At 38.2% G+C, this 26,383-nt stretch overlaps 1 protein-coding gene across 2 annotated transcripts in view; it reads right to left on the bottom strand.

The window, feature by feature from the left end:
- Nucleotides 1–702: 702 nt before the first annotated feature.
- EPHA4 (EPH receptor A4) overlaps nucleotides 703–26,383 on the bottom strand; it is a 169,098-nt gene continuing 143,417 nt past the window's right edge. The window contains exons 13-18 of one of the 2 annotated variants that reach the window (XM_001365826.4): nucleotides 26,153–26,362; nucleotides 23,858–24,007; nucleotides 18,277–18,470; nucleotides 13,043–13,198; nucleotides 11,817–12,724; nucleotides 703–3,531 (exon numbers count right to left, since the gene is read on the bottom strand). In XM_001365826.4, coding sequence (XP_001365863.1) covers nucleotides 12,610–12,724; nucleotides 13,043–13,198; nucleotides 18,277–18,470; nucleotides 23,858–24,007; nucleotides 26,153–26,362 — 825 coding nt within the window. In that variant the 3' untranslated portion in view covers nucleotides 703–3,531; nucleotides 11,817–12,609. The remainder of the gene's footprint in view (nucleotides 3,532–11,816; nucleotides 12,725–13,042; nucleotides 13,199–18,276; nucleotides 18,471–23,857; nucleotides 24,008–26,152; nucleotides 26,363–26,383) is intronic. The other variant, XM_007502207.3, reaches the window with a different exon arrangement.

Here is a 26,383-nt window from a genome sequence, read left to right as displayed (position 1 = left end):
TTTACAGATAAGGAATCTGAGGTCAAGAGAGGAAAAGGCACTTGTCCAAGGTCAAGTAAGTGGCAGGTTGGACTAGAACTTAGGTCTTTTGACTCCATGTCCACATTGAAGTGCTAGTTAATTCCACCCACTGGTAGGACTGACCTTGGATGAAATAATTGGAGAAGTCATCTCCAACAGGAATGAGATTTGTCTTAAGATTCCCATCCTTAATCTTTTTCTGGTTAAGATTCAATGCTTCTGTGTGCCTCCTGACATTCTACCTCTGATACGAATCACTTTGCTTCATGCTGAGGTCTTCCAATAAATGGTAAGTGACATGGAATTGTGACTGAAAAGAAGTCATTGTTCCTTAAAACTTTGGACCCATTTGGGGATGCCTGGCTGTTCTTTGTGGGACAGAAGTTGTCTTCACCAGAGGGCAGCCCTCATGCAAAGGGATGGTGTGGTGGAGCCTATCAGGTGGCAAGGATGCTGGGGTTAAGCAATCTAGTAAAATCTCCCATCCAGATGCCATTTCCTTGTTCCCAAGGGTGGAGCTGAGGTGGATGTGCATACTTGTGCTGTATTAAGTTGGGGCCACTTCAAACTTTTGTGTCTGAGTCATGAACCAACTACAAATGGAGCACAATGGATTCAAGGAAAAAAAAATTCACAGAAATATCTTGCTTAGGACAAAGACACCGAAAAGAGGCAACTCTATTCCTGGTTGGTACAGCAACTACTTTATTATTTTCAAATGCAAACTTTTGCATTGAGTTTGCTATTTTACAATTTTACAAACTAGGTATAAAAGACCATAAATAAATGACATAAGTTATGTGTACCTAAAGTCCAAATAGGAAAAAAAATTGACAAATTAAAACAAAATAGAAAATCTATGTCTAACTCAGAGATCATTCAAACTTATGGACATTTATGAACCAAGCAATGGTCTGTTAAAATTTTTTTTAGCATGAACTAAATTATAATATGCCTTATACATTCTAATTTTAACCACAGTCCTTGCATATTCCAATATACTTGCAGTGATACAAAAAAATAAATGCACTCTTTAGTTTGTCAATGCTCGTTCTTGGTAGGAGAATGTTAAATGAAAATATTGCTTTTAAAAGTCTCATTTCCTGGTGAGAATTTTTTTTTTGTCTTCAAACATATACATGGATATAAGTGTGTATGCATTAATACACAGTTCCATCATAAATTGAATACAGCAAGAGATCTCCAAGTATATTTACCAGCAGTGTCGTGAGTGTAACCTTCCCCTATCCTCCCTCCCTCCCTCGACTCCCAACATACTGGAGTTTGCTTAATTAATGTGTCCTGTCGATAACTTCCTTCAGTAACAAGGGGTTGGCAGACAAACACTGGCATCCTTTAATTTGGTCTGGGGTGAGGAGAGAGATTAATTAAAGCTGCCTTGTTCAAGATTTGATGGTAATTTGCTATCTGAGCATGCCGTATTTGTGTGACAGCACTCAGATCACAATTGATTCAACTCGATTAAAAAGAAGACATTTATTAAGTGCCTACTATGTGCAAAGCACTGTACTAGGTTCTAGGGAAGATAAAAAGGGAAGCAAAAACAGGGTCACTTATCCCGTTCTCTGCTTCTAGCACAGTAGACCTCTTTGGCCAATTATCTAACCCCTCTCATTTTAGAGATCAGAAAATAAACCTAGATGTGAGAGAGGGTCTGCTCAGAGCATCCTATGGTTTATATTATTATTCTCCAAGTATCTATTTATAGGCACTTCCCTTTAAAAAAAATTAAGGGCCAAAGGAGGGGCACATACAGGAAAATTAATTTTGACTCTAGTAAAGTGTCTAGAGTATAGTGCCCCACACCCTGTCTGAATACAATCAAGATTGGTTGATGGTGGGCATAGGTTCAGCAGTTTACCTCTTTTAGGGGTGGTTTCTTATTTTCATTTGTTTTGGTCTTTTCTGATACATGATGCTATAGTTTATGCGCTGGCCATAATTTTTGCAACCATCAGGCATGGCAGTTGCTTCACTGAACCCGCAGAATGGCAGTACAATGGCTGGAGTTTGGTACACATTTCCCGTCCAAGAACGAGTAGCATTTGTCAACACTCAATCTTCACATTCTAGACCTTGGATTCTAGATGCTGGTGCCATCGTGAGGGCCATAGATAGGAGTTTAGGGTAGATTATTTCCCTTTACAAAAGGAACTTTCCATGAAAATTTGGATCTTGGAAGTGCTCAAAGCTACTTGGCATGGACCCAAGAGGGCACCCTCAAGCACCACTGGCATGTGGTTTTCTGTGATGTTGGGAGACAAGCTTTTCATTACAGGACACAACCTTCTTGCACTTGACGATAACGTCAGAGTGCAGCTCTGACCATATAGAAGAATTGCATATATTTGTTCACATTTAACAAGTTCATTTACGCAGGAAAACAAGCCTTGTTTTTTTTTTCTTTTCAGGTTACCAGGTACAGATTTCATCCCCTTCCCTCTTTCAATAAATGTGATTCTGAAAATGACGAATCAGAATTAGCAACGTTGATGGTTGCTCCATCACCTGAACGGATTTTTTTATTTTTTATTTTTATCAATTGTTCCCGTAACTAAGGTGAAAGTGCCTCCATCCTAGGCTGCAGGATTATTGATTAAGGTTAGCGTGGCAGCTACAAAATACACTTAGAGATACAGGAAACTTAACACTTCTGTGTTTTCTTGCTAGTAGGAAAGACATAGTCTACAGACCCACTATCTCATGTAGCTTGTCAGCTTGGACATGGTGGAAAGCCAGAACCCTAGGAAGAGCTTTCCAAAATATCCATGGGCAGTTCTAAGCATGAGATAATACATAGACATACATGCCTGCACTCACACGCACTCACACATGCACACGTACACTCACCCCTATGTACACACATCAAAAGAGATAGTCAGCTCATTATTTAGTCTAGAAAAAAAATATATTTATATCACTGCAATGGCACATCTCGTGTAAAATGTAACTTCAGCAATGCATATACTAGGCAGCTCCCACGAACTGGCTTTGTTCGGCGTGGTGGCACCTGACTTGGCGTCCATGTAAAGACCTGTAGCGTTGGGTCACTTGCCATCATCCAGATGCAGCAGTGACATACAGGAGAGAGCTATGGAAATATGTATAAATAAAATCATAACAAGGAGAAAAACAGGGACTCTGCAGGGCTAGCGCTTCGATACAGTACATTCCTCAAAGTGACAACTGGAGAGAATAGATGCTGAGCCTAGGAGGTTTGGTGTTGGTGTTGGTAGTGGTGATGGCGTCTTCTTCCAGTGGAAAAAGGAAATCGGAAAGTCACATGCGTTTGCTTTTAGGGACCAATGCTCTTTTTGTCCAGTGTCTCTGCCCCATTCCAGACTGGTGTGGTGGAAGCAGGAGGCCCGTGGAATTTGGAAGGATTCAAGTTCATGTTTGGCTTCTTGAATTTCTTTTCCCCATGGTCAATATGATCAACGGGAAGGGCTGTGAGGCCAAAAGAAAAAAAAAAAGAAGAATCCACTTTCCCTACAAACAGAAGAACATAGGAATATATTAGATTTTTTTTTTTTTAGAGAAAGGTTAGAGGCAGACACATAATTAACTTCAAGTCCCCTCTGCAAAAAAAATCTGGGTAGAAATGATGACTCAGTGAGTTAGACAGAAACTTCTAAATGAGACAGGAAGATGTCTTCAAGTTCTAATCTTAGCTCAATAATGTACTTTTGCTGAACCTTTCTCCTTGACTTTCCCTTTTTAAAAATAGGAATAAAAATACTTAACTAATCCCAGAATCCAACTAAATTATTTCTAGGGTCTTTTGCAATTTTAAGATCCTATATTCCATAATTCTTCATGTAGAAGAGTTAAACACCTAATAGCAAAACATTCAAAAATTTGTATTCGATTTTCCCATTGTAAACTTCATGATGTCAGGGACTGTATCTTCTCTAAACTTTATCCTATTACATACACAGCAAGTGTTTATGAATGGTAGGCGCTCAGTAAAATTTTATTACACCAATGAATAAACCAATGCTTTCTAATATAGCATAAATTCCAAAGTGTTACATCTAGTTGACACAACCCATCTTGAGTGAGAAGAATTTGTTTTGTACATATTGATTCTCCAATAGATTGAAAATTCCTTAAGGAAAATGACTAAGTTTCTACTTTGGATCCCCTGTCTCTAGAATCCATACCTAGAATGTTCTAGTTCCTAAAAAAATGTTTGTTGGTTGATTGGTAAGAAAGAAAGAAATAATAAAAATGGCATTTTCAAATTAATTGTGAGGCACATACTAGTACAAAACTAATATTTATTGACTGACTGACTGATAGATATGTAATTCAATAATCAACCAATAATGACAAGAATATGGTCTAATCTAAAGGATGAAAGGAACCCTGGAACTATGATTATTGGATAAGAAACTAAATTGGATGCCTAAAATGCTGATCAAAGTCACTAAAAGCTGTGAATATCCTGGGGACACTGAGGACTAGTCCATCACAGTTTATGTATCACTTTGGCATCAAGAGTGGTTGGCGTTAAGACAATGAAACCATTTAGGCTGTTCCTGTTTTATCCCCCAAATCTCCTCTAAATGAAAGAATCATATTTAACCTGATTCATTTTCATAGCGAGTCATTAAGAATATTGATATTATTATGTTTCTAACTGTAGTGAGAAATGTATAATAGCTTATAATCCCCTATGAAAAAATCATAATAGGGTAAAGTTTTATACTTGGAATACTATTTTTTTTCTTTTGATGTGAAGGAAAGGAAGTGAAATAAATAGTTAAAATCAACTCTTAGGGGCTATTCTTAACTGAGAATTTTTTGAAGAATATACTGTATTAGACTTTTAGAAGATAGAAAATAAAGTTTTCCTTAAGATTGAGTTCACCTATAAATTCTTCCCTCAGTAATTTTAAATTACAAAGTTAGTGAGGGGTGCAATAACTAATGTCTTTAAGTAGTTATCTGTAGTTATCTATCTAGGCCATTTACTGTAACTAATAAGACATAATAAAAGAAAAAGAAATAGATTGAATTTCAAATTGTTATCACTATAGAATAAAGGAAGGCTAACCAATAAAATCTCTGAAATTGTGGGGTACAGGGATATGATTGTGAGTATTTCTATATAATATTCATGGGAAGGAAAAGAGGAGATAATAGTGTAAATCATGTTTTTCTTCCCTTTATACGTTAATTTTCACTCTAGCAAACTCCTTGGACACATCCACAATTTGGGGTTCCTGATTTTTGTTCTAAGGATGATAATGGTAAAGACATTACATTTTCTTCAAAGGAAGCTGAGGGAGGTTGCAATAACCCACCTTCCCTCATCCCTGTCTCCCTCATTTCCCCCCAACTAATGATCTATATGATTGGGGGGTTCATTTTATTTTAATGGATATTTTGCAAAAAGACACTAAACTTTGGCTATTTGCCCTCTGAATGAAAAGATGAAGAAAGCTCAGCTCTTTCCAGGCAACGCTTTTATGACAAAAATATTTGTGTGGGATTATGTGAGGTAGGCACTACATAGTAACAAGGCATTTAGTATAGTTTACTTTCCAAAATGGGGAAATACTTAAGTTCTCTAATGCTATTCATTAAAATGGCATTTGTAGTAATAATAGGGTTTGGGATAAACAGCTCATGATTTTTCTGAATCATCCCAATATGAGTCTTATGGAGTATCCAAAACTCTATTAATCATTGATCCTCTGGGGAGCAGGGGGCTCAATAGATTGAGAGCCCGATAGGAGGTTCTGGGTTCAAACTTTGCCTCAGACATTTCCTAGCTGTGGGTCCCTGAGTAAATCATTTAACCCCCATTGTGTGTCTTAGAACCAATCCTGAGTATTGATTCTAAAACAGAAGGTAAGGATTTAAAAAAAAAATTGATGCTCTGCTTTTTTCCCTCACAGTATTCTCTTCATTGGTGATCTCATCACCTGTGATATACTAAATCCTCAATTATGATCTCTTTATATACAATTCCCCTATCTTTCTATCTAGCCCTAATCTCTCTCATGAACACAAAGCGCATATTATCAATTGCCTGCAGGACTTCTCCATCTAGATGTCCTCTAGCCATCTTGAATTTGACCACTCCCAAACCTAACTCATTATATTTCCTCCCAAACCTATGCTTCCTTCACATTTCTCTCTTCTTGTTGAAGGCTCCATCACCCTTCCAATCTCCCCTCTGTAAAACTTTGGAATTAGTCTTGACTTTGCCTTCTCTCCCACTACCTGCCTCTCTATCCAAATAGCTACCAGTTTGGGTTAATTTTACTTCCACAATAATCCTGTCCTTAATTTCCACTCATGCAGCCTCCATTCTCATTCCCCTCCCTTCGTTTTACCTTGCCTCTTTATGTTCTCTTTGCATCTACTCTCTCTCTGTCTCCTCCAATCTACCACATAAGCACCAAGTAGCTATTCTTAAAACACACACCTGGTCATCCATTTGCCCTACTCAAAGATTATCACTGACTCTCCATGGTCTCTGGGATAAAATAGAGAATCCCCAGCTCAGCACTCAAGAGCCTCTGCATTCTAGTGCCTGCTGGCCTTTCCAACCTGTTTTTTAAATATTACTGTCCTTCCTGAATGAACTCCTTAGTCAAAATGACCTACCAGCTCATCAGTGCATATGACCACAACCCCATACCTAGAACGTATTTTCTTCTCCCCTTTGCCTTGTAAAATCTCTACCTTCAAAGCATTGCTGAGGTGTTGCTTCCCACATTTCCTGATTCCCTCCTCTGACTCTTGTTAGTCCCCTCCCTCTTGAAATTAGCTCATTTTCCTCTTTAAAAGTTTTGTGTTTACCTATCAGTGTGCTAGGCATATCACTCCAGTCAAATGTAAGCAAGCTCCTTGAAAGCAGAAACTGCTTTGTTCTGGCTTTTGAATAACCAGGACCTAGTACAGAGCTTTCCACCCAGTACTTGAAAGGGTCTTCATGAACCTATCTTAGTAAGCTTATTAGAAATTCCACTTAGACAAGGATGTGAAAAGAACCTTAGAAGTTACCTAGTTCAGAGCTCTCATTTTAAGGATTAAGGAAAGTTAAATAATAGACAGGTTATTCAAGTTGCTCAAGGTCATATAGGAAGTGACCAAGAAAGGATTTGAACTCAGGTCCTCTTACTCCAAATTTCTTTTATGGTGCTGGTAATGTCAGAGGAGAAAAAAAGATAGTGTAAGAGGTTTTATGAAGAGACAATGATAGGACTTGAGAACTTAGCAAGGTATGCAGGGAGAGGGAAGGAAGGGGAGAGAGAGACAGACAGAGAGACAGACAGAGACAAAGAAAATTAGAGAGACACAGAGAAAGAAGATGGGAGAGAAAAGAGATGAGAGAGGAGAGAGAGAAGAGGAGAGAGAAGAGAAGAGAAGAGAAGAGAAGAGAAGAGAAGAGAAGAGAAGAGAAGAGAAGAGAAGAGAAGAGAAGAGAAGAGAAGAGAAGAGAAGAGAAGAGAAGAGAAGAGAAGAGAAGAGAAGAGAAGAGAAGAGAAGAGAAGAGAAGAGAAGAGAAGAAACAGAAGAGGAGAGAGAGAGACAGAGAGACAGAGAGACAGAGACAGAGACAGAGACAGAGAGACAGAGACAGAGAGAGAGAGAGAAGTCAAGGATGTTACCTGGGTTGCAAGTCATGGTGGATGATGATCAAATGGTTTGGGGGGGAAAGATAATATGTTCAATTAAGTTTAAAAATATGCTTGCTTGCACAAAAAGCATGAGTTCCTTTCTGCACTTCACTACGTTAATGAACTTAATTTCACCCCTGTCTGGCATGTCTCAATAAAACACTCTGAATCACCAGTGAAAGATAGATGAATGATAGTACAACTGGCTTGGATTTATATAGCACCTTTCTTCTCAGGGGCTCAGGGCGTTTCACATAAGAGTATTTCATATATCTTTACAACATCCCTGTGAGTGAGCTAAGGTATCATTACTAGGGTATCATTATCCTTAATTTTCAGGTGGAGAGGCAGAACTACAAAAAGGCTAAGTGACTTTCCCAGGGTCATACTCAGCTTCTACACAGACCTGATTCAAAAATGGACCTTTGTCTGATTCTCAGGCTTAGGCTTTCTTTTGCCCCCTCCCTCCCATTGTCAACATTTCTATTTTCTCTGTGTATTTGCTGAGATGTTTATAGCATGTCAGTGGGAAAGGGAGGCCAGGATACCTGTCAATGTCCTTAGCCAGTAGTACATCAGATGATTTGCAAAGTCCTTTTATGTTATTTCTCATGTTAACGTTGTTAACACTGAGAAGGCAGCCATTGAAACAAATTCACTACAAAAATGACTTCAGCCTTGACCTTCATTTTAATCACCTACAAGTCCCTGCTTTATAGAAGTCCTTACTGAGCATAAGAAAGTTAACTAATGGCCGTGTTGACAACTAGGAACATTTTGAAGACTATTTTAAAATGATAAGAAGTTTCTTTGTATCCTCAGGTCTTAGCACAGTACTTGGCACAAAGTAAGCAATTGCTCATTTACTTAACTTAGAGATAATGTAACATAATGGATAGATCTGGAGTCATAAAGAATGAATTCAAATCTGGCTTCAGATATTTACTACCTGTGTGACCCTGGGCAAGTCACTTAACTTGTGTCTCAGTTTCCTCATCTGTAAAATGGAGATAATAATCATAACTTCCTTCCAGGATTGTTAGGAAAATCAGATGAGGTAATAGTAAAGCAATCTGCACCCCTTAAATGTTATATAAATGCCATTATTGTTTTAGAAGTTTTTATTATTATTATCATTGTTGAAAAAAGCACCAGACCTAGATTCAAATATCACCAACTAGCTGTAGGATCTTGGGTAAACCACTTAATCTCTTAATCTCTCTATGCCCCATCTATAAAATCAAGTTAAAACCCACTTCACAGGTCCTTGTGAGTTTCAGCTGAAATAGTATATGATATAAATGTCAACTATAAGCTTAAGTCAAAACAATTCTTTAGTTCTCCAGAAACTTCCTAGATAAATCCTGGTGCTGTTGCTTTTTTTTTCCTCCTCCTTTAAAAGATAAGATCGTGTATTTGGAACTCGTTCAAAGAAGGAGAAAATAAAATTCTCTAGAGGTTTACTGAAGGGAGTGGGAGGTCAGGTTACTCTAAACAAGTAAAAAACCAATCTACATTTGTCATATCTTCCCCATGAATATCGAGGTTTCTGAGCCTTCAGCTGAAGCAGCACTAAAACACGAATCATTGGAATAGCTTTTTATAAAAAAATAAATCTCAAATTCCTTCTGAACAGAAAGGATTTTATTACCAGTATTGCAAATGAGGCTTGCCCCCAACTGCCATCATTTGACAGCATCAAATTTAGCATCACATGCACTGAAGAAGTATCTTTCACGAGAAAGCCTAGGGGGAAATGTTGTTAAAATCAACCTGCCATTGTTTAGAGGTGATAGAAATGGCATAGTTAAAGAAGTTAGATTTTCCTAGTCAAAAAAAAAGGAAAGAAAAAGGAAAAAAAAGTTCCAGGGTTTTGCTTTGGGGAATGAATGAAGACATTTATTTAAGCCAATGGCTTGAAGAAAAATTTTCTAAACTCTAGCAGAGGTGTGTGGAATGGAACCCTTCAACAGAAGGCTTCAGAGATGAAAAGGGAGGGGGGGGGGGGACTATGTCAGTTTAATCTCCATAATGGAACAAGTCAAGACAAGGGTTCCCAAATTCCTTAGTTGGGAGCCCTCAGAATTTTTCCCTTTCCGATTCTGTTTACTGCTCTTTGTTTTAGTTAAATGTGACAGGAAAGGAATATTAAACAAAAAAGAGATTTTCAAGTGTTTCTTGAAATATTTGAATACTAGGATATTGAATACTTTGAAGTATTCAATACACAAAGTATTTCTCTTTTAGTCAGTCAATAAACATATATTAAGTGCTTATTAATGCGCCAGTCAAAAAAATATTTATTAAGCCCCTACTATGTGCTGGCCACTGTGTTAGATATTAGGAATACAAAGAAAGACAGAAGATAATCACAGTTCCTGCTCTTAAGGAGCTCATAGTCTAGAGGGGATATCTTTCCAAAACCTCCAAGGAAGATCGAGGGAAAGGGGAGGTTCCTGGAACATCACTCCATCAGACATGGGCTTGTGCCAGGAGAGAGAGTGGTGAACTGCTCCAGGGCTTTGTTCCTCCTCTACTTATCATGGTACGTTTTGTAGGATCAGAAATATGGGTTTTTCCTCTCCATTTTTCTTCTCAATGCCCTACTCTCATAGACTGACTGACTCTCATGGCCCCCAGCTATCACCCCAAGATGTCCCAAGAGCAAGACGTCGTCTTCAAAAATGAAGGGCAAACAACAGAAATGAGGCTCTTTAAACCCTTAATCAGAGCTCTACCTTATTAACATGAAGTATACATTTACCTAAATCTGGTAGTCTTTCCTGGATGAAAATCATTGTATGTTGGGTCATTTCAATAGAGACTAAAAAAGGAATGTAAGCAGTGAGAGTACTACAAAGCTGTAGGACTGATTCCAAAGGAAGGATCTCACTCAACTCCTCCATGAGTCTAAGAAGCTCATCTTTATAAAACCTTATTCATAACTTTCTTATATAAGGTCTCCATGACTGACTAGAACCCCATGCATTTATTTAACTTCATTGTCAATAGCTTCTCTTCCTTAGGGTGATTGGCACAGAAAACTCTTCCCAGGAGGCAATGGCGTGGTGTAATGGAGAGAGTTTGGGGTCTGGAGTCAGGAAAACCCATCTTTTCAAAGACCCATCAGCCACCTTGCTGCCACTTGCATACCTCTTCCCAGCCTCATACTTCCAGTTCTTAAACCATGATCAAATCCATTCCGCCATTGTTCCTAGAGAGGACATATCATTCTTCTCTGTCATGGCCAAAGTGCCCTCCCCTGGCCTCTGCTCTCCTACCTCTATGCTACATTCCCTTATTAAAACGTAAGCCCATCAAATAAGGTATGTCTTGCTTGCTTGAATGTGCATCCCTGACACTTAAGACAATCCTTAAGAGATAGTAAGAACCGAATAAATGCTTTTTCAGCCATTAATTCATTCATTAGAAAAATAAATACCATGCATTCGAAGAGACATGATAAGTTATGTCTGAAATGATCCTGAGTAAATGAAGCAATACCATAAAAATATGCCTACAATAATGCAAATTAAAGCACTAAAAGGCAGATAAATTCATTTTAATTACAAATTAAGTTAATTATAGAGTAAATTCTATAGATCAGAGGAATGGACAGATGGGGGACTATGGCTCTGAATTATTTCCTATACTGTCACACAGATGTTTTCTTGGGCAGACTTTTTGTTACCGTGGGAAGTTCAATGATGTGGACATTTCCAATAGAAGGGAGCAATTTTAAATTATTTAATTTAGTTTAATTTTAAATTTTAAAACTTTTAAAAAATATAAATGGAATCAATAAAAAAATGGGGAAAATATAAATAATTGAATTGACTTCTTATAGAAGGCTGGGAAATTTGGGGAGATGTTCTCTATCAGGGCCATCAAAGACTGCTCTCAATAAATACTAGATCCTTTGCATGAAGTGAGGGACTAAGCAAGGGGCATGCTTGAGTCAGAGGCAAGCGACCAGAGCTGAGAAGGGAGGGGGTACCTCTTCTTAGAAAACTATGATTTGATTCTCCTACAAGTCACAGATTAAATAGCATGTTTATCGGGCAATATTTCAAGTAAGGAGTCACTTAACAAGAATATATGGAGGGAGGAAAATGCACTGTTTGGGCTTCCACTGACCTTTTCACTTCACGGTTGCATCTAAAAACGAGGAAGTGTGGAAGTTGCCAATCCAAGATTGTCACAGCCAGCTGTCAGTAAGGTAGTTACAATAAGTTCATAGCGTTCATAGGATAAGGTATTATATGGCACAGCAACAGCCAGAAAAGAAACAGACCTCGTTTGTAGAGGTTTAGGTGTGTTATGTTTTTTTTCCCTGTTTTTCTTTCTTTCCTCCTTTCTTTTCCAGTAATCCACAAGGCAGCTTAAGCCTGGCCCCAGCCAAACACCTATGGTGAGGCGCTGAGCAGCCACATGGTATTTTTCACGGAGATTTTCCCTCAGTATCTATGATGCCCTGTAAGCCACGATCAAGTCTGTAGAGGATATCCTGGGCAAACTCTTCATTCCAGTGAAAGATGCAGGAGGGTGATTGATCCCACAAATAAAATACTATGGATGTAATTCCGAAGGGGAGAGGAGAAAGGCTGTGGGTAGAAGCCCAGCATCTGGCAACAAACACAACACCAAAAACTTGGAGGTGATGTTATATTTATATAGGTACATGTATATTACACACTGTGGATCGACGGCAATAGATTTTGAGAAACAATTTGTTCCAGGTCTGGTTTCAATGACGTGTTGTCATTTCTATAGTGGAGGCCCCACAGTTTCAGCAATTCCATCCACCAAGCAATGATGCAGATTTTTATTTCAGAGGGCGAGAACGAAGTAAAAAAAGTGCAGGTCTTCAATTAAAGTGCATGGATGAGGTAAACTAATTGCAAGAGTTTTGAGTTTATTCAGTACTGGCTCAGACAGGAACCATCCTGCCATGCATCTGTTGCATTTGGGTCCGCATTGCCTGGACGCTGTTCAAGATCTTATTCTGGTGCGTGACGGCCGTGATACCGATTCTCGCCAGGTCGCTGCATCGGGGGGCAAAAGAGAGAGAAAAGAGGGCTCAGGTTCTCGTTTCCAAGGCCGAGGCAGACACACATTTGAATCAAGCACAATTAATATAGCACAACAAGGCAGGTGTAGAGAAATGTTTAATTAAGCAATTTAATGCAACAATGTAGGTGCTTTGCAAAATTATATTCGATCAAAATGAGAGGCATTCCATGTCGTAATGAGCAGGATGAGTAGACAGGCTCCAAGCAAAATAAATAAATTAAATTAAATTAAATGATAAAGACTGATTAAATCTAGATTTACCCTTTTTTGTTACATCGCTGAGTACTTACTCCTGGTTCATGTGCACCACAGCCTCGAGGGTGGTGTAACCGGCAGCTGTGAAGTTGTCCTTATACCGGTCCATTTTAATGGCCTGAAGCCAATCACCTACAGATACCACAGCAGAGAACTCGGGAGAGCTAGGATCCAACAGAGCAGTATTGGGCCTGGAAATAGAATGAGTGTGGACAGATGATTGGCACCAAACCGACAGATAACAAGACACAAAGTTCAAACTCCCTCATTATGAGGAGTGGAAAAAGGACAAAATCTCTACATAATGTGGTCTTTTTTGCTGCTTTTAAGGTGAAGAAGAACATCTGAACCCATGATTTCAATTTCTGCCCTGGAAACTCTCTTCCAAAATTGATCAGCAAATTAGTCTGTCCCTTATTGTTATAGAGATCACTCTTTTTAATTTTTTTTATATTTTTAAAATTTTTTATTTATTTTTTAATTTTTTTAACTTTAGATATCACTCTTAATGAGAGGAATAACTCAATTTTTTTCATGAAGCAAAAGACTGAGAAAGGGGCAAATTGTTGGCTTGCTTGAACTGTAGATAAGCTCCTAGAGTTCAATGTGGGAGAGATCTCTTCTTAGAAACCTATCATTTTACGGTCTTACAAGGCACAGATTCAATAGCATGGAATATTTCAAGCAAGAAAACACTTAACAGGAATACAATAAATATGTCTGTAACGTACAGCCTTAGAGAGTTGCCCAGAGCACTAAAAACTTAAGTGACTTGCCTCTTGCCACCAGATAAGCATTTACAGAAGAGGCAAGATTTGAAGGAATATATTCACATGGCTCTCAAGTCACTCTACTATCCACTGTAAAGTGTAATTAATGGAAGGAATATTTTTTTTTCCTTTTACAAAGTCAAACAGTCCTATATCACCTGCCATATTTGTCTTTTATGTCTTCTTTTTAATTCATTTTCAGGATTGGTCATAAATGGATTTTCTAATGCATTCATGTTCACAGTATTTAATATCATAGCATTTATACCTTGGCTGGGCGAAATATGGATAGGCTTCGTTGGCCATATCCCACACAGAATGATCTTAGCCCTCAACAGCATCACATATCCCAGCCTTGAGTTCAGCAACTATAGAAACCCCAGTGAAGTCTGAGTGGAGGTTGAGGAAGGGATGATGCACAGGGCGGAAACCCTGAGCCTGAAGCCTGCCAGACTTCAGAGAAGCATAGAAAACAGCAAGAGCTCAAGTCAAGCATGTTTCCAGCCAGTTTTGTAGGCAAGCTCAGTGCATTCAAACAAACTTGGGACAGCAGGGAGTTAATCCCTCTTTTAATCAATCCATTCCTGAGCAGCACGTGTGCCAAGACTGGCGGGAATAATGGTCACTTTGATCATTGTTTGGGCTGTGGAATGTGCTTCTCATATTCCCTGGCTGGGGCTGCAAAATAATGATTTCAACAAATTCAATGCGCTTATTATTAGCTTATTTATTAGTTTATGTATATTTCATGCCAGGTGTTTTTCATAAGGTCACTGTCAAATGCTACCAAGGATTCAGACAGAATTCTTGGCATTCTTTATGGTATTAAGACATCCTGCCATATTAATAGGCACTATTAGTCAGGATGGTTATGATCTTATTCTTCCTTAAACATTTACTTAATAACAGGCTCTAAAATAGTAGTCATCTGCTATGCTTTTATTTAAAATTAGATATAAAATCATATGGACTTTTTTCACTAACACGATTAAGTAGTTCTATTATATATTTATATTTATATATATTTATATACATATTTATCATATTTGAGTTATGGTCTATATGTTATGATCACAGTATGGTTGATTTAAAATGCTGGACATGGACAAAGATTGATCTGCTTTGAATGATGCCCCTAGTTTCAAATTCTAGTAGGGTGCAAATTGAACTGGATTTGGAGTCTAAAGACTGGAGTTCAAATCCTAGTTTTGCCACTTATTGTCTTTTGAGACTTTAGGTAAATCCTCTATGGTGAAGCTTCTTGTATATAAAATGGAGGGGTCTCTGAGGCCCCTTCCACATCACACTCTACATTTCTATTCTCCTTTTTTTTTCTTGATAAAGTAAATCTATCTATTAGAGGGATCCTTAATCTAGGGTCCCATAAACTATTTTTTTTACTTTTGATAATTATATTTTAGCATTTTTTTATTTCCTTGGCAATCCTACTTAATTTATTTTATGCATTTGATAATATTATTTCTGGGAGGGGCTCACAGGCTTCCCCAGATTGCCAAAGGATCCACATTAAAAAAGTTAAGAACCCTTGGTCTATACCCTCCTGGATCCCACACTTCATAGAAGCTATGAATTAAGTTACCATGTGAAAAATATAATAGAGAGAAAAAAAAAGCTAGGTGGGGGATTGGGCAGAGAATTTAGGGTACTTGGAACAACAAAGAAAAAAAAACCCAAAATACGACAATGAACAAACCCTCTGGCAAAAGAGGCAGGGGTCACTTATTATTATTTTTGAAATGATTTGACCAAGAAAGTTGCATTTCCCTTGTCAGTCTGTAACTACTTTGTGGACATAAGAAGGAACTAAGGAAAATATATCTACTTTGGTCAAGTAGCCTGCCTTTTCCTGAATGTACATGGTAAATTCCCATCTGAGGTTATAACTATCTAGAAGTGAAAAACACGTTCCTACTGATGTCATCCAGGAATCTCAGAAACAGAATTAGGAACTGCAACACCTTGTTTGTTATTTATCATTTCAAGAAAACACATTCTGGGCAACCTGCCATATGTGCAAACATGATAGCTGTGAATAAAATATAGCCACTCTTCAGTCGATGTATCCCATCTACATTGTGCTTTCTGCACTCCTGTCCTGGATAGCTGATAAGAGACCAAAAACAAGCTCAGGGATGGCTGCTACTTAATTCTTTATTTCCCAGGGTGAGGCAGCCAATGGCACAAGGGTCCCTTGAGCAAGAGATACGAAAATAAGAAGACTTGCCACACCAAAATCCCCATCACAACTTATCCGATTATGTCCCTAGTAAAACCCAGCTATCTGAAGTTTAAAATCAATAGGCATATTTTGAGATAAGAAAAGGATGAGCAAGGGAACTACCGATCTCTTTCTCCTCCCTCCACCTTGTCCTCTCTACCCATTCCCAGAATAATGCCAGCTAGGGGTCCCCTCCCTGCTAGCTATTCTACATCTAAAACATGCAGGGCAATGTACTGGGTATATTCTGGAAGAATAGGAACTGGCCTTGGGTGTTCATTGGTGTCAGGAACTGCCAAATGATAAAATTCCTATGATCAATGCAAGTCAGGATCTTCTCAGTAACTCTTGGTCTTAGAGAATTCTCTAGAGTAGTGGTTTCAAACTCAGAGATCCCTTCAGGTTGCAGACTGACTTAGAAAACCACAAAAAACATTATCTCTGTTGTTTTGTATTTTTTACTTATTTGGTCAAATATTTCCTAATTACATTTTAATCCAGTTTAGGCTGCCCTTGGGATTTTTGCTGGAATTTGACATTTCCCTAGAGTATTGAGTGATTAAATGACTTGTTCAGTGCCATATAGTAAATATGCACCAGAGGTAAGACTTGAATACAGGTTTCCTGAGTCTTCCAGGACAGCTTCTATCCACTACACGATATTGTGTGGCATTTGATATGTCGGGAAGGGTTTCATTGGAAGAGGGAACAAAGCAAATGGGTAGGAGTATTTGAAGTTGTTTCTATGGATGTGTTGTGTGTGAATGTATATGCATTTCTTTTTGGTATCTTTGTGATCTGATAAGTACTACACACGAAATTCCCTGATTGAAAATGCCAATCTTTGTACATGCTACTACAAGACCATGCAAAATATGTTTGTCCACTTTCCATAAATGGGAAATGTAGCAGATACAAATTCATAAGGTACACCACAATTTTTATGGGGAAAGAGCTTTTCCTTTTAAAAAACACATATTTCCTCTTTATTTTCTTCAGAAAATAATGTTTTATTAACAACTTCATACAAAAAATTAATTCAACCAACTAAACTTACCCATGAACAATTTACACTTAAATTAATTAATTTCTACACATTAGCTATCACAACAAATTCTTATCACTCCCTCCCCACAGGATTCAGACTTGCCTATTTGCTCTTCATTTTCTCTTATTTGGTTGTAGGAATTGTGTTCCCTTTTCTCCTGGTCCTGTTTACCCCCTCCCCCTTTGCATTATTTCATAAAGGTCTTTACAGATGTCTTTGTGTTCCTCACACTTGTCATTCTTAATTGCATTATAATAGCCCATAACACGAATAGACCACAATTTATTTAATCACTCTCCTGTTGTTAGACATTTAGGAAGCTCCCAGTTTTATTTTATTTTTAATTACGTGCAGTGCCACTATGAGAACCTTTAACCAGATTGCTCTTTTTTGTTAGTTTGCTCTTTACGAGGCATTCAGGATTTACAGTTTGCCCCTTTGTGCTAATAATAGTTTCCTTATCTTCTCCTCATCTTCAACTTTCTTCCTCCATAAATGACCTTCATGGAGAGTACAATTATTTTAATTTTTAACTAGATTCTGTAGGCTTCGGAGCATGGGCTTTCCCCACTATATTAGTTCAATGTTCATCCATTTTGGAAGCCAGATAATAATTACTAGGGGACCCAAATCGTTCGCCTGTCTTATGATATATAGTACCTTTGTTTCAGACGAAAATTTAAGTATCTGACTGTTACAGGAATCAAGAGAATGGTTTCTCACATTGGATTTTTTGCTTGCAAATCCAAGATCAGCCTCAGTTTTTTTGTAAAGAGCAATATAGTTTTACTTTCAAATTCATTTGTTCTCCATCTCGCCTGCACTGAGCTAGCTGCCTCCAGGTTATTTCTTCCTTGTCCTTTTTGAGGAATTTAGCATCTTCAATAGATGTGAAACATCTTGCAAAACTTCAGGTGATGTCGCCTTAAGACTAATTAGATTTAGGTCAAGGTTTTGTGAGCTTTTTTTTTTTTAAAGCATTATTATTCCTTTCAGTCTGTCAGATGCTACACACTTGAGCATTAACAAGGAATTTCAGCTGGATCATTGCAAGAAAATGATCCCCTATTGAATAAAAAGGCTGCCCATACTGGGGAAAGCGATGTAGCATCCTCTAAGACAAGAACAGAATCTGAGGGAGAGTGAGTTACTGCTCGCCTGTCACCTTCCATAACTTCCCTCATGTATCACCATTACATAAGCACTGCTGACCTGGAGCTCTCAGTACCCGTCCTCTTCAAGCTGTTGGGGTTGCGAATGAGTTTGTCCAACATGTTGACAATCTGTCCAAATTTAGGTCTGTCACTTCTTTCCTTCTGCCAGCAGTCTAGCATCAGCTGGTGGAGAGCGATGGGGCAGTCCATTGGTGGAGGTAGCCGGTAGCCTTCTTCAATGGCTTTTATAACCTGTGCATGGCAATACAAAGAAAGTCATAAACTGCCAGAAGAGCTGCTATATAAAGGATCCTGCCCATAGTATTGTGCCTGACTTAACAACAAGCTTAAGGTAAAACTTGGGAGAAGCCCCCAGGTTCATCTTCACAGTGGCCAAATTTGGACCTCAGTAACTATGATAACAGAAAAGGAAGGCTGGGGGCAGAGGGTGTACCTAGGTGGCTCAGTGAATTGAGAACCAGGCCTAGAAACAGAAGGTCCTGGGTTCAAATTTGACCTCAGATACTTCCTAGCTCTGTGATCCTAGATAAGCCACTTAACTCCCATTTCCTAACCCTTTCTGCTCTTCTGCCTTTGATCTAATATACAGTATTGATTCTTAGATGGAAAAAGAAGAGAAGAGAAGAGAAGAGAAGAGAAGAGAAGAGAAGAGAAGAGAAGAGAAGAGAAGAGAAGAGAAGAGAAGAGAAGAGAAGAGAAGAGAAGAGAAAAAAGGAAATGAAACAAAAGAAAAGGAAAGAAAAGAGAGGGAAAGGAAAGGAAAGGAAAGGAAAGGAAAAGAAAGGAAAGGAAATAGTGGTCGGTAATTGTCTTGATATGTTCCCAATTGGCCAGTATTCCTATCTGAACACCTGATTCAAAAACACATAGAAATTTAGCATTTTTAAAGAGAAAAGTAGGAATACAGGGTATCAGATGGGACCTGGAGAGATTATCTAGACTATCCTTCTACCCCTGTAGCTATCAGACATAATCATACGTAAATAATCCCAGAGAGGAGAAATGAGCTCTAACTTCTTTTTAAGGACCTCCCTCAGAAAGCAGTTCCAATATTTAATAACCCTCGCTAAAACCTAAATCTCTTATGTTTTAACTTAAGCCTATTTCCTCTTATTCTGCCAGAATAGAGATAAAAAAAAGGACCTGGCTGATCACCAACACCAGACAGGCCAAGAAAACAGTGATGGAGGGGAAGTTTGTCTTTGGCATCTGCCTCCTTCCTCCTGTGCCCCTTCCCTTTCATTCAGCATCCCCTGGAGCCTTTCAGGTGCCTGGCCAGTGACTCATTCTCCTCTCAGATGCCTGTCCACCATTGGCATTAACAGATAATCTCAGAAAGGGGTATTTATATTGTTAAAAAGGATTCTTAAAGGCCTTGCCAAGAGAAGGAAAGGAAAAAAATGCTGGATTGGGAGATAGAGGGTCTAGGGTTGATCCCAGTTTTTCCTGTTTGATCTTAAGAATATCATTTCCCCACTTATCAGTTTTCTTATCTGTAAAATGAGAATGCTGTACTAGATGACTCCTAAGATTCCTTCCTTCCTTCTTCCCTTTCTCCCTCTCCTCCCCCTTTTCTGTTTTTTTTTTTTATCAGTTCTTTAAAAAATCATCCTTACCTTCTCTCTCAGAATCAATATTATGTATAGGTTTCAAGACAGAGGAAAGGTAAGGGCTAGGCAATGGAAATTAATGGGACTTGCCCAGGACCACATAGCTGGGAAAGGTCTGAAGTCATTGAAACCAGGTCCTCCTGACTCTAGGCATAGCATTCTATCCACTGCACCACTTAGCTACCCCACTCTCTAACTTTCAACAAGTGATTTTGTGACTTTTAAAACTGAAGGAAAGATAAATAACCAGTAGAGGAGTCAATATTTTAAAGTAGAAAACTCCTATTCCTGCCCCATTAAATCACACTCTATAAGAAAGAGTAATATCTTTTTCCATTTAATAAACCTGCTGATGGATATACAGATGTTCCTTTTTTATTCTACCCTTGTCAGAATTCAGCCTTCACCTTTCCAGGTTTATATTCTTAATTATTTTAATTCGTTCTCATAGATCCTGTTTTTCATTGTATTGTTGTATTTGTTGAATCCCATTTAGTTTGTTTTTTACTATTCCTGATAGTCTAGGAACTATATTCCCATAAAAGAAAAAGAAGTAAGAAGTGAGGTGTAGGGATTCTCTTGATTGGAAGACAAAATTAGGAGGGAAGTGAGCAACTATGAATCAAGGTGAGTTGGGGGTAGGGAAGGGAGAGGAAGAGGACACATGCTACAGTCAGAGGTAGGTACAGCCTTCAGTACCCCATCATACTAAGTGATGAAGAAGGACAGCAATAGAGAACATAATCTTCCTAAGGGAAGGAATTGGTTTCATTTTATCTATACCCACAGTGCCTATCACAGAGTAACATTTAATAAATAATTGTTGGGATTGGATTGGGCTATTTAAAATTCTTTGGAATTCTAGTTACATCCTTCTAGCTACTGGCTGTTCCTTAGATCATGACTCAACTCCACATTTCAGGAGAATGTTCTACATTCAACCCACAAAAAATATAGAATACTGGGGTCTGGGAACGATGGCTGCCTACCGCCATCTGTTATGTCAGACTGACACTAACCCTGCAGCTAGTTGGGAAACTACTTCTATCTCCTCAACCACATTTCCTCAGTTTATTGATGAATGTGTCATGTAGCAAAGAATCAGAAATCTTGGTAATGTTAAGATAGATTTACATCAATTTCTTTTCCCCAATGTGCCAAAGAGCCAATAATTCTTCAGCTGCATTTCCTAAGGTTAAGATTTGTCCTCATCCATGCTGTCTGCTTCAAAACTACAAGAACTCACACTTGTTTTAAACATCATCTCGCCTAAAGTCACACACATATAGATGTTTAGCTGATATATAAAGATGATAATCTGGATCTACTGGAAATGTGCTATTTCCTGTTTGTAATTTATCAAATTTAAGGGTCTAAAACAACGAAAAAAATTCTTCCATATTCAAAATTAAACAAAATAGGCAAATCCCAAAGTGAGACAAATCAGACCTTCCCCAAAACTCTAAAAATGGAAAGAATTAGCTAAATAGCTGAAGGCCTTTGTCAGCTAAAGGTTTGAAAATATACACAGCAGGACAACTGACATCTGGAAATATTTTTAAAGGCTCTGCTCTTGTGGGAACTATACTCTGACTCTCAGAAGAAACTGAAGAAAGCTTAAAAAATCAAAATAAATATACAAATACATGCACTGCCCTTGTGTTGGCTCTCGTTGGCTTTCTACCTTTGGCTCTCTCAGGACTTCCAACCTGACTCCTAATACTGCAGGAAGACACTTTATGCTCTTTGCATAGAATGATTGTACCAAACAATATATTATGCTACCCATCACCACTACACAGCCTTTTCAAAGCTGTAATTATCCATCAGTTATGTGAGCTACTGCCTTTCTTCCCATTGGCAGTGATTCTTCCTTTGCAATTTACAGATAATACTGTATCAACATTAACTGCCCCCATTTAATCCAGTTACTCCAATTAAGGGATCCTTTTGACCCACAAAAAAAAAAAAGAAATATATTAGCTACTTTCTCGATCCAAAGCAATCTTTCATTGATGAAAAATCAAATATCCTTTTTCTTAAGCACACTAAGTTTGTAGATTAATTGTTAAGCCCAAGTTGATTCAGGAGGACAAGGGAGAAATCTTAGGGAACATTCTATATGAGAAAGAATTTGAATAAGACATTCTTTTAAAAAATTTTTTAATTGAAAATGTATTTTTATGTCTTTTGTCCTTATATCACAATCATGGCAGTAGAGGAGATTTTTGCCTCTTCTCCAGATTGAACCCTCCCTTATAATAAAAAAAGAAATAAGCAAAAAACCCCAGTACATGAACTATATTTGATGATACAGAATATCCTTTTTTAAGAAAGGATAGGGAAAGATGGATGGCTCAGTGGATAGAAAGTCAGACTTAGAGAAGAGAGTATAAATTTGGCCTCAGATACTTCCTAGCTGTGTGACCCTGGGCAACTCACTTAACCCCAACTGCCTAGCCCTTACTGCTCTTCTGTCTTGGAATTGATACACAGTATTGATTCTAAGGCAGAAGGGGAGGGTTTTTTTAAGTAGGAGGAGAAGGAGGAGGAGAAGAAGAAAAAGAAGAAGAAAAAGAAGAAGAAAGAGAAGAAGGAGAAGGAGGAGGAAGAAGAGGAGGAGGAGGAAGAGGAGGAGGAGGAGAAGGAGAAGGAGGAGGAGGAGGAGGAGGAGGAGGAGGAGGAGGAGGAGGAGGAGGAGGAGAAGAAAAAGAAGAAGAAGAAGAAGAGGGAGAAGGAGAAGGAGAAGGAGAAGGAGAAGAAGAAGGAGAAGGAGAAGGAGAAGGAAAAGGAGAAGGAGAAGGAGAAGGAGAAGGAGAAGGAGGAGAAGGAGGAGGAGAAGAAGAAGGAGAAGAAGAAGAACAACAACAACAACAAGAAAGGAATGTCAGCAAGATGTAATTTCTTGCCAATATTCTGCATTTATACAATAGGAGGTCACCCATATTCACGCAACAACTTCCTATAATCATTTTATTGGGAACCACTTGTCAGTAGTAGATACTTTGTTTCCATATTTCCATAATGGTCTAATAAATACACCTACTTCACAGAAGTGGTGTGAGAAAAAGCACTGTCAACATCAAAGCATTGCATGAGTGAGTTATTATTGTTATTGTTGTTATAATTCCTTTCTACAAACAGCTGAGCTCAAATTCCAGACTCAATTTTTTTTATATCTTCCAATCACTATCCCAAGGAACCAATTGGGACCGACTTTTTGTGGTGGTGTTGGCGGGGCGGGGGGGGGGGGGTGGGTTGCCCTTTTTTCACCAGAGATGTTTGCCACCAAGTTCTCTCCCCACAGAATCTGATTAGTGTCATTATTGAATGCTTTTCCTGAAATTGCAGGCACTGTGTGTATACACTCCCTTATGAAATGGACTGAAAGTCCAGATGGCATAGTTAAGGGGATGTGCATAATTTACAAAGGGTCATTTAGTGAAGCTGTTTTTTAGTGTCCTCAAGGGGCAGCTCTTCTGTTATTGAGAAACTGGTGCAAGTTCTAATGACAACTTCTCCAGAGTTAAAATATTAACTCTTTTCCCCCACTAACCCTAATTTTTCAGGAAAGGAATGGAAGAAATTGATATTCATTTCACATTTGGGTGTATTTAATTTTCTTCTCCCTCAAACCCCCTCTAAAAAAATTAAGCAGAACTTTATCTTAGTTTTGAAAGCTTACAAGTGAAATAGCTTACTAATACAGTTATGTGAAGCACTTTTGTTTCCTAAATCTATAATATTAAAGTCTAGAAGAATGTAAGTCCTTTGAAGGCAGAGAATGATTTTTGTTTATTTTTCCCCCTTTTTAATTGTTAGTATCTTACACATAGCAGGGACTTAATAACTCTCATTGGATTGGATGAGTGCAATGATACATTAAATTTGTAGGACTTCTTGTTGCACAGAACACAATTTTACCCCCAGCCCAAATCCTCATTCCTCCCATAATACTGAGCTTTTCATCTCATTCCAAAACCATTCATTTCAGAACAGAGAACTCACATCCTGGTTGGACATATCCCAGTAAGGCCGCTCTCCATACGACATCACTTCCCACATCACAATTCCATAGCTCCATACATCACTCGCGGATGTGAATTTACGATAAGCAATCGCTTCTGGTGCAGTCCACCGGATGGGAATCTTGCCACCCTATAAAAATTGAACTCTAAGTTATTTCCTAAGTACAACACTGACTCTGCAATTTCTGAATGACATCACTGCTTTTTGAAGATGAAGGTACAGCATCCAGGACATCTCCCAAAACAATTCCAGAAAATAAGACAGCTTTGCTTGTTTCATCTAAGTTTTCAATGTTGAGAGAGGCAATTTTACCCATATGTTTCCTTTAGTCACAGGGACATGGATCAGTAAATTGTTTGCTCTTTTCTTAAATCAACCTACTATCTGACCTCTGCTTAAGGCAATATTATAGCAAGTAGGTGGGTGGAGGGGGGAGTTATAAAAAGGTAAGATGCATGCATTATGCACAGTAGATAAAATGTAGAAGTGCAAGTATCTCTAGGAGATTGGACTTTAGCCTTATTTCCTAGATGTATTCTAATTTGGCAGCATAAAAGCCCATGTTTTAGAGATTGCTTCAGATATCATGAAATCAAGGCTAAATTGAAAATGGGGAAAAAACACTGTCTCTCTCCTATTTATGATATTATTCTGTCCCTTACTGAGCATGAAAGGCATGCTCATAGTAGCTAGGAGATGAAGTGGCAAGTAGGTTCTTGGAGACAAAATAGAAGAAACTAGATATAGTATTTTATTAATTCATTTCTTCTATGAGCTGTCCAGTGTGGAAGAGAAGTAGAAAGGTGTGATTTATTATTGAAGTTTTAAAAAGGACAACTCTTCAAATCAAGGTAGAGAGCCATCTGTTAAGAGTTTAAGGGGCATTTTTATTAGTTATCTGATTCTCTTCTACCATAGTCATCCCATGCCAGGAATTTCTCTGTTTGTTTATATTAATGTACAAGGTGTTTTTAATTGACTTTAAACTTTACTAGGGTACCATCTGGGGGAACTGATTCAAGCTCAACTACTCCTGTTTTAAGCTGTTCAATGGAAAGATTCCAAAAGTTTCCTTTCCTTTATTCTGGATACTAAAACAAGACTAGAGAGTGGGCAGCAAATGGCATTGTTTCCTCTGAACAAGTACATCCAACACTAAAATGCTCTATATTCATACAGGAATGGTAGCACTGACTTCTGCCTTTTCCTCCTATAAAGTTTGCTAGAACTCCTCACCTTCTGATTAGTAGAGGAAAAGGAGAGTTCTTCATTGTTAACACAGATCATTCCTTTTCTAAGTGAATGAACTCTGGATGCAAGAGGGCACAGATTAGAATTAGCAATTATAGCCAGAGAGACTGAATATTGAAATCAGGCTCCAGGCACAGATGGAAAATGGCAAATATTTAAAAGGGGGTGGGGGAAGAAGGCTGGAAACTTTCTGCTTTGTGTTAATTTTAATGGTGCTGGTCTTAATGGTCAGTAAATTGTTTTATGAGCTGCTGTGTTTATTCCATTAGTATTTTATACTCAGATTGCTAAGGCAGGACAGCAGACTCATTAACTGCCAAATGATAACTTTTAACTGTACTCAAATCCTTGCTTATCTTTCAACAGTAAAATGCAGACCATTAGCAACTGAGAAAAATTTCCATAGTGGAAATATATTATAAATCTGTATTCTATACATTTCATATTCCCTAACCAACCAAGTGAAGATATTTTTTTTTTCCTAGAGGGGAAGGGGTTCTCAAAATACAAAAACTTTAAAACATCAGAGAGGGGTGGGATGGAGAAAACATACTCAGAGTATCATAGACTCAGAGCTGGATGAGGATTGAAAGACTGACTAGTCCAATTCCTTCACTTGACAAATGAGGGAACTGAGGCCAAAACTCACACAGGAAATAAGTGGTGGAGATAAGATCTAAACCTAAGTCCTCTGACTCTACCAATGATCTCCTTTCTTCTCTAGTTGTGAGTTTAAGCTAATTTGCTAAATCAATTTGATTAAGATTACTCCTCATCCCACAAAAATGGTAAGTCTATCTTTCTTAGTAGTTCTAGCAAAGGTTGAAACATCTAGAACCTTTTCCTTTGAGACCAAATCCTTTCTGAGAAAGATCCCTTAAAAAATAAAGTAGCCATTTTTGAGAAGAATCTAGAGAACTGAGGACTTTTTTTTTTTTTAAACTAAGGGGCTATATGTTTTGGGAGGCCAAAGAGTTCATCATCAGATTTTCAGGAGAAAAAAACCAATGGTACAAGACTTACCCTGGTTGTGTAAGCTGCTTCAGGATCATCTTCAAGAACACGAGACATGCCAAAGTCAGATACTTTGCAGACCAAGTTGCTATTGACCAAGATGTTCCGGGCAGCTAGATCTCTATGCACATAGCTCATATCAGAGAGGTATTTCATCCCAGAACCAATGCCACGAAGCATCCCAACCAACTGAATCACTGTAAATCTTCCATCATTCTTCTGCCCAGAAAGGGTGTGGGG

Source organism: Monodelphis domestica, chromosome 8 (assembly GCF_027887165.1).
Source record: "Monodelphis domestica isolate mMonDom1 chromosome 8, mMonDom1.pri, whole genome shotgun sequence".
Lineage (NCBI taxonomy): Eukaryota > Metazoa > Chordata > Mammalia > Didelphimorphia > Didelphidae > Monodelphis > Monodelphis domestica.
The sequence above is the reverse complement of the archived record's forward strand: the minus strand, read 5'-3'. Positions and strand labels throughout refer to the sequence as shown.